The sequence below is a fragment of the Nestor notabilis genome, unplaced genomic scaffold (genome assembly GCF_000696875.1).
Source record: "Nestor notabilis isolate BGI_N333 unplaced genomic scaffold, ASM69687v1 scaffold8721, whole genome shotgun sequence".
In the NCBI taxonomy this organism is placed as follows: domain Eukaryota; kingdom Metazoa; phylum Chordata; class Aves; order Psittaciformes; family Psittacidae; genus Nestor; species Nestor notabilis.
In genome coordinates this window covers 8,101-21,975 of record NW_009916044.1, presented here as the reverse complement: position 1 = coordinate 21,975, position 13,875 = coordinate 8,101, and the positions used below count along the sequence as shown (strand labels likewise).

The 13,875-nt window shown below is 39.8% G+C and overlaps 1 protein-coding gene across 3 annotated transcripts in view; it reads right to left on the bottom strand.

Moving 5' to 3' along the window:
• Positions 1 to 2,593: 2,593 nt before the first annotated feature.
• The window catches only part of RABGEF1 (RAB guanine nucleotide exchange factor (GEF) 1), an 11,627-nt gene continuing 345 nt past the window's right edge, over positions 2,594 to 13,875 (bottom strand). Inside the window, exons 2-10 of one of the 3 annotated variants that reach the window (XM_010024409.1) lie at positions 11,359 to 11,525; positions 10,204 to 10,323; positions 8,098 to 8,118; positions 7,043 to 7,209; positions 5,422 to 5,503; positions 4,684 to 4,816; positions 4,191 to 4,282; positions 3,592 to 3,848; positions 2,594 to 3,259 (exon numbers count right to left, since the gene is read on the bottom strand). In XM_010024409.1, the coding sequence (XP_010022711.1) occupies positions 2,861 to 3,259; positions 3,592 to 3,848; positions 4,191 to 4,282; positions 4,684 to 4,816; positions 5,422 to 5,503; positions 7,043 to 7,209; positions 8,098 to 8,118; positions 10,204 to 10,323; positions 11,359 to 11,525 (1,438 nt within the window). In that variant the 3' untranslated portion in view covers positions 2,594 to 2,860. Of the gene's footprint in view, positions 3,260 to 3,591; positions 3,849 to 4,190; positions 4,283 to 4,683; positions 4,817 to 5,421; positions 5,504 to 7,042; positions 7,213 to 8,097; positions 8,119 to 10,203; positions 10,324 to 11,358; positions 11,526 to 13,875 lie in introns of all 3 variants that reach the window. The other 2 variants (XM_010024413.1, XM_010024412.1) reach the window with 2 other exon arrangements.

Here is a 13,875-nt window from a genome sequence, read left to right as displayed (position 1 = left end):
ATTTGCAATAGTTGTGGTACTTGGGAAAGGTAAAGCTACAGTAGCTTCATGAAGACAAGGGTGAGAAACGGGCTCGTCTTCAAAGACAGCCAAGGACAGGACTGAAGTACTCTCCTCAGTGCTTGGAAGGCAGAAGCAGCATTGCCAACGCACATCTGGCAAGCCTCACGCCACTTAAAACACAAATCATACACCAAAGACCTTGTACAGTTTAATGAACCAGTCTCCCTTTAAGTTATCTTCTTTACTACAGCAAAATGAAAATGAGTTCACATGCAAAGTAGTTTACAATGTAAGTTCCAATTCCTAGTAATGAGCTGCACAATCTTTCAGTAATTCTGAACTAGGAGTGGGCTGTTGAAAACAAGTGATTTGTGATCCCGTGGCTGTCACCAAAGCAGAGCAGCCTGTATCCCAATTCACTGTAAGGGAGGATTTCAGTTCAACTCCCTGGGTCACAAGTAACTTGTTCATAGATACTATTTCATAACTCTTTGCATCACTGGTGTCTCTTGCTGTATCTCAGCCTAGATTACCTGTGGGACCAGAGCATTAGAGCAGCACTGCTTGGTCCCAAGTGGTCTTGGGCTTGCCAGTCTGAATTGTTAACCCTGGAAAGATACTCCGCAGTTACTACTAAGGCAACTGAACTACTTCGCTTTCAAGCAAGACAAAACTATCCATCTGTTTTACCTACAGCCAGGTCATTTGCCTAATAAAATATTGACAGGGTCTTAAAGCGAGTTACTACAACACTAGACTGCAAGTTCCTGTGAGAGCTGCTCCTGGTTGTTACTACCCAGGACATACTATGACTTGGAGCAAACTAGTCCTGCTGGCTAACTTTTACATGGGAAATCAATCTTACCTGCCTTATGGAGGATTTGTTTGCTGGAAACACTCCCACTGTAGTGGCTTGATAACAAGATGGCATTTGAGTAAGAGACACTTTAGTTACAAATGCACCAGCAAGAAGTCGTTCTTAAGTACTTAATCACTACAATGATCTTTCTGCAAAGAAAAAGACATTGTTACCTAGACTTGCACTTGAATGGCTAAGAACCGTGTCTCCCAAAACGCAGGGAATGCTGAAGCAACCACAATTATATTCACATTAATCATTAACAGCATTATAAAGCCCAGTGATGAAATTCTTGGAACTCATTAACAAGGGAACATACACACTTTTATTTAAACATGGCAATTTACACAATAGCTCAAAGTTTGGTGGTTTTTCTTCCCCTGGGAAAACCGGTGTACCTGATAGAAGAATTAGCACCTACTGTTTATAAAGAAAATAAAGACTTTACAGTTATTTACTGCAAGCACTGGTCAGATCCTAAGCAATTTGGGCACAGTGACACACGGATATGTCAAATAATCTGATTAACACATTGCTTCTCCTCAGCAGTGGAGTTTTGGGTAACTGGTTATCTCTAGGAATGCATAGTTCATAAGGCTAAATACAAGGGACAAATCACAGTTGTGGTCTGGAATTATTGCAGTGCAAGTTTTCAATGGCAGGGTTTGTAAAGCAGTGGAACATAAGAAAGAGGTAGGTACTTCCCTCCTCGATGGTAAGAATTTAACATCATAGTTCAAGCTAAGTTGCTTTATGCAGGGTATCTCAGGTACACCAACAAGTCATGGCAGACTGGAAGAACTGGAAGATAGTTCAAATGATTTATAAACGTTTCACTGGCATAAAAAAGTTATATTGCAAGAGGTTACTTTCTGCAGTGTGAGTCTTAACTCGAAATACACCGATCTAAACTTGCAGTGGCACAAAGCCCTATTTACCTTGATGCTCAGTGATTTAGCAAGTCTTCTTGCTAAAAAGGACCATTAAAAAGCAGAAGACTGATGTTTCCTCAAAGTGCACTTTCCTGCTCATGCTTCTTCTAAAAAGCAACCTCTAATCATATGGACTTATTTATCCAGCAGGATTGTCAAAACAGCAATCAAGTCCTAGCCCACTGATGGAAGTTACTAGGCAATGCCAGAAAAGCCACTTCTGGTGCAACTCTTGCACTATCTCCTCCCCCTCCTTATATATTTGTATTTTCCATACAAATATTTCTTCCTATTCCTGCAGCCTGGCTCAACATCCTCCTCAAAAGCAGTAATACCATCACTTTGTGTACCACTGAAGGCCATCAGGGCACTGACAAAGCAGAGAGAACGTTCACATGAAGAAATATAATCTTTTAAATAGCACTTCTTTTTTCTTTTACAGAGCAGATTAGTGTGAAGTTTTCAAATCATTACAATTTCCTCTAATTCAGTCAATACCATCTACCTTATTGAAACATTAACAGTGTACTTGCCTTTATTCTGCAATGGGAGTTAACCAAGAGGTGTTAAAATGAACACTTGGCTATCATTTTCACTCCAACACAGGATGTCATGCACAGCTGAGACTTTAGATTTGAAACCTATTTACAATTTTACATATTTTACAATATATATTTCATCTTTACAGCTACAGAAGAAATTCAGGGTAACACTGGTGCCATTCAAGTTTCTGCTGGAACTTGAATTCAAGTTAAACTAACCATTAAAAACAAGTAAGTGCATGCCTAGAAGGAAGCTTTCAGGAAAGATGTCAATGGACTAGTGTTGCTTAAAAATTACACCAGTTTGTGTAGAAAATTGAAGTTCAAAAACCCACAAAAGCCTAATAGAAATCCACCTGACTAAAATAAATACAATTCATTACACTTAACCAAACCAAAAATGTACCTTTAAAAATGTACTGATTTAAGCTCATCTGATTTTTAGCCTTAAATTTACTTCCCTTCCCAAGTAGCAGATAGTACTAGGTGAGGATAATGCTGCTTTTCAAGGGTAATACTGATAATTATCCTGCATACACCTGAGGCTGCAGTGGTGGGGGCAGCTTGTCATTCTCCACATTTTCAGAGTCAATAGCTGCTAAGGCTTGACTTTTTGGTTTTATTTCTAATGGATATTTCTCAACAATATCCTGGACTTCCTTTGTAATTCCTTCAGTCCAATCTATTAGGTCTTTCTCAAGCTTCTTGGCTTCATTGACAATTCTTTCCTGCCTCTCATTCAACTGAGACAGGAGGTCTAAGTTTTTATACATCTGCTTAACACCCAGGCACACATCAGGTGAGAAACTGTCAGATTCTTGCTTCTTCGGGGATGTCTGACCAGTCATAAAACGATCAAAGTCTTCTTGGCTTAGGTTTAAAGACTGAGCATCCAGTTTTTCAATGAAGGCCACAGCACAGCACTGCAAACAAAACAGAGAGTGAGCATCACTGCGAGGTACAGATCGGAATGTACTTATCTCCTTACAGAATAAAAACATACCCAAGTCTTAGCATCAGACTTGTTCAAATAAAGGGTTTAATATTACAAAGAAAGCAAAGCACTGTCTGGTTTGGAAAGCAGAGAAGGAAGAGGGAGGAGATAGAAAGCAAAAGAGCTGCTGTGCTTTAAGTAACCTCAACCACTACTAGAAGATTAGTTGTAATTTTCCTTCTATGTTACTCTGTATTTACCTTTCCTGGAAATCCCCACGTCCAAATAAAAGACAATCTTGTGTAAAACATCCACACTTACCAGATTGGTAAAATAGTAGCCATCTTCTCCTGTCATTAACCTGCTTGGGTTACAGAAGCGTGTGATATACTGGATGTTAGACTGCAGACGGGGTGGGTTTCCCTTCAGAACGATGTATATAAGTGTTGGAAGAAAGTCATCAGCAGAAGCTGGTTCATTCTTTGTGATTTTTATTGCATTAAATATATGCTTGCTGCACTTGGTGATGCATGCTAGTTTATCACGAGGGACACGCTTTGAATCCATTTCAATGATATCTGTAAGATAAAAAGGTTCTCAAATCACTACAACTGTATTAATCAGACACCTGAATGAGTAGGACACTTACTGGACAATACGAATATTGCAGCAGTTTTATCTGTGGTGCTTGCAGATCCATGAAATAGCTCTTTATTCAACCTTCTCTTGGTTCAGTCCAAGTATTTCAAATAGATTCTTCTGGGGTAGAAGAATTATCCCTGCTCCACAGATGACACACTAGTCTGATACCGTAAGGACTACTGCAAATGGACCCCCTTCTGATGACAGCAGAAAATAAACTCCATGAGCAAGAGGGATTAAATTTAAAGCTGGAAATGTAAACTTTATCAATCACAAACCTGTAATTGCTTTTACAACCATATCAGAGACTTCTGGGATTTCTTCATTGACAGGAACACAGAGCATTTGTGGAGTTACCCAGTGCAGAGCCCTGTGACAAGGAGAAAAAGACGTTAAATTGTTCTGTGCCAGTGACATTCAGGTGTTGGAAACCAGTTGCTTCTTGAATTCAGGGCACACAAGGAGTGCTTTGTGTAGATGAGGCACCAGTCCAGTCACAAGCTAGTTTATTCCACTGAAGTAATTTATTTCCAGAAGGAATACTTTCTTTTTTGCTATGGTTTAATAAAAGCAAACCAGTTCATTTCCCTGGTGTACCAGTTTTCATTATTCACTCTGTTCATTCCTTTTGTTTCTTAAATAAAGTGGGTTTAACCCCCTGCTTAAAAAGCTTGGCATTTTTGTGTGCACAGCAGGTTTGTAACGTGCTTGATTCAGAGCTCATTTACAGGGCTGTGGATTACTCTAAGTAGTTCTCTTTTAAAGCCTTACCTGATTCTCTTTTGGACAGCAAGATCTTTCTTCTCATCATCAGTTGTTTCGGGACAAAAGACATATTTATACTGCCGAGTCATAATGTATTTTTCAATCTGATCCATTGCTTTCTCCACTTTTTCAGGGGGCACTGAAAGGTAAAAATCCCATCCCCAATACAGCAAACCAAGTTTCCATGGCTCTTTTGAAGACTTAGTACAGTTTGGTCCTAATATCACCCAATGAGTACTACTGACTTGAGCCAACCTGAGTTAATAAAGAATGGATATAAAAAATGGAGTATTTTCACTCTCTACAGCAGAAGCAGACACACATTATACATCCAGTCCTCTATTCCTGTCTATGTTTAAAAGCAAATCTCTGGATACATGTAAGCTGTGCCACTTACACACCAGGCACATAAAAGCTCCCCTCTCACTGGCTTCAGTGTAACGTAAGCCTCATAGCCCATTCATCAGGTTGAAGCTCCACATTCAACTTTAGCTTTAAACAAATAGCACTGAATTGAAAACAAGAAATTAAAACAACTAACCCCAATTTAATTTGTAAAAACAAATTACTTAGACTGCAAAACTTCATAGAACTGGTGCTTCTGGGAGTAGTCCTAACTATGGTACTAGAATCTGTTGACAGCATTTCTGAAAGCTGGTTAGGAATGCTTTGTTTTCACTTGAGGCTTTACCCTCAAATCACTACTTTCTGAGCAGTAAGATACAAGGAAGAACAACATGATACCTTTCCAACGTGTCTGTAATTTCTCTGCTACATTTTGGTAGAAGTCCTGAGCACACTCAGATTGCTCCTCAATACTTAAGTCCTGTAATAGAAAACTGATTAAGCGTGCATGCAAGGAAGAAATGACAGCAGTGCCTCTGTGTTTGATTAAGGGAAGCAGCCAGCTGCAGTAACAGTCTGAGAATGCAAATGGATCATCAGAGGTGTTTCTGTTGGCTAACTTCTACTCAAAAGTATGGGAACCAAGATGTACTGGCTCCTTGGCACTTGAAAGACATTTATTTGCTGAACAGATGTGTTAGCAATGAAGTTGCACAGGTGGAATGCCACTTTCCCAGACACATCCCTGAGTAATGGTCACAAATCAATACAGACTATGAAGCAGAATGCTTACTCTCTATTTTGTCTCTAACTTTTCAAAAAGACTCTACAAGTAGATCAAAAAACCCCAAACCATAAATTATAATTTGAACTAGTATCTATACACTAAAGACTCCCAGTGATAAAGTTATGATGAAATATAGTCACAGTGTTAGTTGTGAAACTTGAGCATTAGTTAACTGAGCTGCTGGAGAATATAACAGAGGTTTGAAGGGTTAAAATTGACTTCACCCATCAACTCATTTGCACTATTAAATGGCAGTATAAAACCATACATAAAAGCAAAACAGAACTGAGAGAGAGCTTACATCCTGATTTCTCTAAGGCCAAAAACTAGACAGTTACCCTGAATGCCGTCTGAGCTCTGATGGCAGTGCTACATTGCAGGCCTGATCTACATGTAGGTGCAAACTAGGTTTTAGAAAGACTTCTTTTTGTCTAGCACAAACCACCAAGGAACTAGGAAATAAGAGCACTTTCAGTGTTTATAACCAGTAACACCACCACACCACTTTCACAAACTCTATGCTCAGAATGAATCAGTTCCAAACAAACTTCAAGCTGGTTTCAAAGTGGAGAGCATGTGGATTCCATCCCAACTTCCTTTAATTTTTCAGTCCCATTTGAGGACATAACTTGAGTAACTACACACTAAATAGGAGAGGCAGAAAGGGAAAAAAAGAGGCTTGCTGAACACTGACTCATTTCAACCACAGGTGGCACTACTGACACATTAATATTTCAAGAGCATTAAATAGCTTTTTTAATGGAGAATGAAGATGTAACCCTTATTCCATATTAAAAAAGCACAGGCAAATTCCCCTTCCCCAAAGGAAAGCAGATGTCTGGGTTGATACTTTCTTTATAAGTTTTTAGGACTTAAGGTATGTAAAAAACTCATGATGTACTATATGCTGATTTCCACAAGTCATTTGTCTAGAAGACTGTTGTTCCACAGGCTGATTTATGTGGGATTTACTCAGAATTAATTTATTTGGGATGTAAAGGAAAGTTCTCTCCCTACACCTGAGACAGTGCAGTTGGAGGTTTCTTTGCATACCAAAGAGCAAAGCATTCAGAAGTTAGGATTGCCACTAGATCCTTATTTGACTAAGCATATCAGACATATGAGACTCCTGCATACAATACACCAAACCCAAACTGCTGGAAGAAGTGCAGCATTTTCTCCATCTCTCCCTAATTTCCCCATTTATGAATGTCAGAAGCATGCAAAACTTACCCTTTTATGATTCATCGTGTCCAAAAAGAGTTTACATTGCTTATAGATATCTTGTCCAGGCTTATGGTATGTCTTGAGGAATTCTATGAATTCCTTGGATACTCGGTCTGTCTCGATGCTAGCCTGCCTGTTTATAGAAGGGCTGGGAGCCTTGGCTTCTTGGATCTCTGCTGGGAAAATTGGGGCACATCACATTAAGTTTTTTACACTGAGGGATGAATTGAGGAAGTGTTCAACATGTCTTAAAATTACAGGTTGTTTTTTCAACTGTGCATATGAACGAGCATTTATTTCTCAAGCTTTACCACTGAAATGCTGGATATTATTAAACAGAACTGCAGGAAACTGAGTATTCCACAGCAGTGAAACATTTATAGCCACACACCCACTTACACTTAATGGCCTTTTTATATTAGCAGGTTACTCTAACATGGGTTTGCTTTTGGGTTTATTACATTTTTCATTCCCAGGTTAGATAACTCTATATAAGACCAAGGTTTCCAGATGGGATTCTGCAGCAGTTTAAGATAATGGAGTGGTTCCTTTCCCGTTCTCCCTTCTTTGCTTGCACCAACAACTGGCTCATGAACTAGCTCAGGGAGTAGCAGTTGGGGGCTGTCCTAGTTAGAAATCAGTGCTGCTTTCAGAAATCAGGATGGGGTTACTTTCCCTCTTGATCAGCTCCCCAAGCTGGCTTCCCACCAGGTCACAGGAGCAGCGGCAGCAAACAAGGAATGGGAGCATGAGGTTGGTGCAAACACAGCAGCCTTTCTTTGCTAGGCAGCAGATGCCACAGAATCACACCCATAGTGCAGATGAGAACCTGGCCATTTGTGTTTCAGCAAGGGCAGGAGCACTGTGTCTGTTGGAGGAAGAATTTGCTTCACACTCAAGGAGGAGACAGGAACACCAGACTGCACACAGCACTGGATGCAGTTTCATACAGCTTCAACCACAGGGTTTTTCCACACAAACACATCTCACTTCCCAAAGAATGTGTTGCAAGTCAATTGCACTGATCCAATACCTTCACTACCCAAGTTTAGTTCACCCACCTTTCAACTTGCCAGCCAACACTGGTGAAAATGAAGGAGTGAATAGAGATGATGTAAATGAACATGATGAAAAGCAAGCAGCAGAGAGACAGAAAACATCACGGTCAACATGATACAGACATATCTTTCAATCTGAAAACACTAACATGCACAACAAAAAAAGTCTGTTTCCATAAGCATACATGCAGAACAAAATAAAAGGAAACCAAATCAAAGGAAATGAATGGGATTAGTGTATTTAAGTTGGTATGTTTCATTTGGACTTGAGGTAACTTATTGGTGGTTCTTTGGTTTGCTGTTGTTTGCTTTTAGAGATCCAGCACTATAGTAAATTCAAAGCTGTATGATCCAGTGACTAACAAACACTGATCATCTGACCACATCACAAGACTCTCTAGGACCTCTGCAGTGTAACCTCCGTTGGATAATCCTTTGGTCAGGTACCAGTAGAACATTTATGGTATGTAAGTGATAAGAATGAAAAAGGCTTTGCAAATATTTAAAGTCCAGCTGTAGCAATCAAGATGGAGAGTGCAAATCAATCTCCTTTCTAGTTACACAAGAACACTCTTCCAGAGGGGATTTCCTCCAAACTTCTTTATCCCTCAGATTCCAAGCAGAACGCCTGTACCGTACTCAAGCTGAATGCAGCCATTCCTGCATGTTGAACTAAAGTTGCCACTTTTAATATCATGTAACCAGTAAGCAGGAAGCATCAGTTTGAAATAATAACCAAAGAAAACAGACCCACTTCTGAAAGAATAGAATTCTAAGATATTTTTCCACAATTGCTGACTTCCTTTGGAAGCTGGAGTTTTATGACTCACTTCAACACCGAGTTCACTGTATTATCAAAATGGAATTCCACTATTGAACCTTAAGGAGTATGATCTTTTCAGTCATAGATTTAAAATGGCTTATTTTTAGTTACTAGAATGATGCAGTCAACAGAGGCAGATGACTGTTAACGTATGCATTAAAAAATTGGATGTTAAAATGAAGTGTGTTTTTAATGAGTCACGCCAAGAACTACATGTTGTCACTCAGAAGTGATGCCACTTCATTAGCCTCTGTGTTGAAATCCTGATTTAAGGAAAATGACTCCGTACAATGTGCACTGAGTACTAAGGACTGCTGGAAGAAATGGACTTTCAGCAACAAAATGTTTTCAGCTTTGTCATGTACTCTGAAAGAATTAAATCCAACTAAAAAGAAGCTGATTAAAGAAATTCCATTTGAACAAGTTAAAGAGGACCTAGTAGAGGAGAAAGGCCAAAATGAAAGAAAGGATGGGAAGAGTTAAGAAAGGATCACCTTTACAGAGAATAAAGGCTATTGATATTAAAATCTGTCTCAAGGCATTCTACAGAGAAGCGAGTTGTCACAGCAGAACATCAGCACTCCAGTGATTCACTATGGTTGTGCCATGGTCGTGGATCTGAGTCCAAACAAAGAATATAAACAGTGCTTGTCATCAGCTCTGTAACACGCACCCCTTCCTCCTCTTCATATCATTTACAAAGAATGGTACATCTTCAAATTGCTTTAGTCAGCAGAACACAACAGAACTGCAAACAAATAACACAGGACAAGATCCTAAAGCTGTTTGCATCAGGGCTTTTGGTGTCCTTTTGGCTTAAATGAAACCAGTATGTCTTCTCTTGATAGGAAACTGCCTTCTTGATTAATAAAACAAACATCTGGAGATGTTTGCTCTGGAAAACAAAAGTTCTGGAAGCATGAACTATTAAATTGAAGTAGTTTCAACTTATAATCAGATTTATAATGGCAACCTGGGATTACTTTTTCATACAAATATGAAGCAGCACAAGATGTAGTTACTGCATAACCCTTCAGATGGCACACTGAGGTACAGCTCAGAAGCTTCAGCTTTATTCCTATACTCTCCCCACCAAAGAGCAAAGAACTGGTTTCAAGATTCCAGTTCACCTCAAGATGCTGGAATTGCTTTTTTTTTTGTCACCTTCCTCTTCAGCAGCACGAGTTAGAACTGGCACAACCCTAGTTTGTCATTTGCAAAGCCCAGCTAAGAAGTAAAGCTTACTAAAATGAGGCAGACAGCTTGCTCAAGCTGTACTGCATTACCTTCAGTAGGGGAAGCCAGTTCCCAGGAGGGAGTAAAAATCTCCTTCAAATCCCTGAGAATGTTATCAGCATTTCGCTCCCTCCCAAGCTGTCCTTGCTTAACGCCTTTCTCTTGAGCCACTGAAACAAATGCAAAAGCAAAGCGAGATACCACGAGCAGGAGCATGTCAGGAGAGATGGTGAAGGGGATAGAAACAAAAAGAAAACATGGAAGGTGAGAATGAATGAACTTAAAAAAGAAGTTTTTAACGCACAGCTGAATGCCTCATTAACCAGCTGCTGCCCATGCACCAAGACAAAGTCTAAGCTGAAATTCAAGCACATTTAGAATTTCTCATTAAGGAAATGCACCATCTATAAGGCTAAGATACATTAATGTTGCTTTTTCTTCTGGAATGCCTATTCCTCAGTATTTTCCAGTTTTTGCCCATGTAAGCTATTGCTATGCAAAGACTTCAGTGCCATTAATCATTCCTACTTGTAACACAGGCTGTAGAATAAACACTGAGGCAACCACAAACTCAATATTCACAACCCACATACACATAAGCACTACAAGTTTCCTTTTGGATTTAGTTTCATTTAAAGGCACCCTGCTTACACATTCCCTTTTTCCTATTAAAGCTGTTGGAGGGATCATTATAGCAGCAGCATCTGATATATCAGCATTTCTATCACACTCAGACGTACCACTTTGTTTGAGGTGACTGACAGGCAGTCCCTTTTCTCCTGCTTTCTTCAGGAAGAGTTAGCTCCCCTTCAAGTCCTAAACCACAGCAACCAACTATGGTTGACTCATGAATCTAGCAGGAACATGTATCACACGAATGAGATGCTTCCACTCAGCAGTGCAGTGGTAGACCACCACCAGGAATACATTTACACTACACTTCAGTGGAAGAACTCCTGTATAACTAACACAAACACGGTCACAGGTTTAGAAGTGCACTGTTGTACTTAAAACATTGCTTGGCATCACCCAAAAGCTCATGTTTTTCTGTGTTTTCAGGAAGACTTCACATGTATCAATCACTCTCCAACTTCTTAAAGTGAAGTCATTGAACACTACTCTGCCTTGGAGTACAATACATCATCAAAAGCACTTTTTAACATAACATGCTGTACAGAACCATTAAAAGCAAAGGAAGAAGTTACCCTTCTTAGCTCCTGTTCTGGAAGAAGCAGTGAAGAACTTCTTCACAGTAGTGACTTTCCGTGTTTTCTCATTGGTTTTCTTTTCTTCAAACTTGGAAAAGGTGAGTGACTGTGCCCCTTGGGTACTCTGGCTACTGGCATATGCTTCTTCTTCCTCACGCTGAAGCCTGCAATTAGAAAAGTGTAGCTGTTAAACCAGCACAAATAAGCTAATTTCCTGTGCAATACAGTGAAGAACTTCTTCACAGTAGTGACTTTCCGTGTTTTCTCATTGGTTTTCTTTTCTTCAAACTTGGAAAAGGTGAGTGACTGTGCCCCTTGGGTACTCTGGCTACTGGCATATGCTTCTTCTTCCTCACGCTGAAGCCTGCAATTAGAAAAGTGTAGCTGTTAAACCAGCACAAATAAGCTAATTTCCTGTGCAATAAATTAATTACTCATTTGACTAATTCTTCTCTATGCCCGTCTTCATTTCTTGCTTCCTACCACATCTCTGTTCACTACATTATGTCCACTCTATCGCAATGGTGAAAGCGAGGAAAAGCTCACAATGGCCAGGGAGGATTAAGCAGTAAGGTCAAAAGGGAGGAGACTGAAGTATAATCATGGTCACCTTCCCGTCACATCAAATCTACACAGGTAGAGGTGAGGGAAAAGACTGGGGGAGGACTTCCAATAACTGATTCAGTTGCCTTCCTCCCTACATCTGTTCCAAGTTTCACAACCTATTACTACAGGCAATCCTCTACCATCTTACTAAAGATAAAACTGTGGCTCACAGCTGAACAACTGAAATACCCTGTCACAAGCTCTGAAATATTCTGGGCAATAAGTCACTGTTGTCATACGTGGCTTTCAAAGCCTTGGTAATACATCTACTTCTTGAATGAACGAGGCAAATCACTGCACTGCAACACCAATGGGTGCTTTGCAAAGACCAAGCCCACCTTTTAATCTACGTGTAGAAAGTACGGGAGGGCACACATACCAATCCTTCAACAGCTACTTTTCTTCCTATGCAGGAGGATTGAAATAGGTTAAGTTAGATTCCCCTTCAAGATGCTACCAGGTTAAGCAATTTTTCTTTAAACATCCATCCAGCTCAGGATGGACCATAAATGCTCCTGCATTTGTAATCCCTTGAGTAGGGAATTGTTTCTTATCTGTGCTGACAAGTCTGTTCACTACAACAAACAAACTGAGCTTATCTGTTCCTTTAGCATCTCCCTGCTGAAGTTATGTATTAAAGAATTCCTTAAATACCCCATTATATTGTATGTAGATGTTAAGACTGACTGTAACTATCTGCTCTGATAACACTTAAGTTTTTATTAACAGTTAAAGCCAACTTTATGGCAGAGGAAACAAAAACTGCCCTCTGTACTGTACTCAACAGTTTGCCTGGCACCTTCTGATAAGGCTAGAAAAGGTTTCAAGCACTTCTTTCTACCTTTCTTAGAAGTTTATCTCTTCCAGCTCCAGAAAGTAAAAAGAGAACTTTAAACCCAACCAACCAACCAAATTCCTTCAAGGCTTAAGGTAAGAATGTCTAAGGGAGTCAGACACCAGAAAACTTCCAAACCATCAGTTTGGACCCAACTTAAGCTCAGAGAGCTTCCACAGATGTCACCTTCTTCAGGGAGGCTGATGTGAACACTGCACTTAATAACTTTATTTCTCATTCCTTTTGTTTTCTTCCCCCCAATGACCTTGGTTAACATATCACTTGGTAACTCAAGTTCACTGAAGGTTCCAAACTTAAGTGCAGACACGTCTCTTGGGCAATTGTACTCTGGAGTTCTGGCACACACCACTAATATGTAAGGTAAGTGTACGCAGAGAACTGTGTCAGTATGAACAAGCACTTTGGCCAGCTCAAGTCAACTGCCAAGCAACTCCTCATACACAGATAGATGCTCCTCCATCTCTGGAATTCACATAACCCTGAAACAGTTAATGCTGAGTGGATGTAACTCACGCCTGGATGTTTCAGCTGTAGTACAAAGAGGATGCTCTGCAGTTTCTCAGACAGCGGATAAATCCTTTGCTTTCTACCCAACAAAAAGCAGTTGTAGCTGCTCTTATTTTCCCAGGTATAGATTTTCTGCAACACCCATTTTCAGGGTCAAGCAAGGAAAACTAGACTGCTTTGCAGAAAATATGTGCTTAGAAAACTTACCTAAATTACTAAAGCCAAAGTTTTGATTCTTTTGGACTTAACCCTTCTGTTTAAAAGACTGACCACGGACAAGTATAAAACCAGTTTTTACTCAGTAGCTGCAATGTAAAACCATTGTGCTGGCTCTATTCAAGACAATATCTTTGGTCTCCAGAGGCAGAGGTATTTTAATCAAAATTATCACTTTCACCCTAGTCAGAATTACAGACTTCAGTATGCAAATCAGGTCAAAGCATTTGTTGAGAGCTTGGGGGGGTGTTTCCATTTGTTACTTCACAGACTTTCTTTTGAAACCTCCTAAATTAGAACATCATAAATATTCATCTTTGCATCACAAG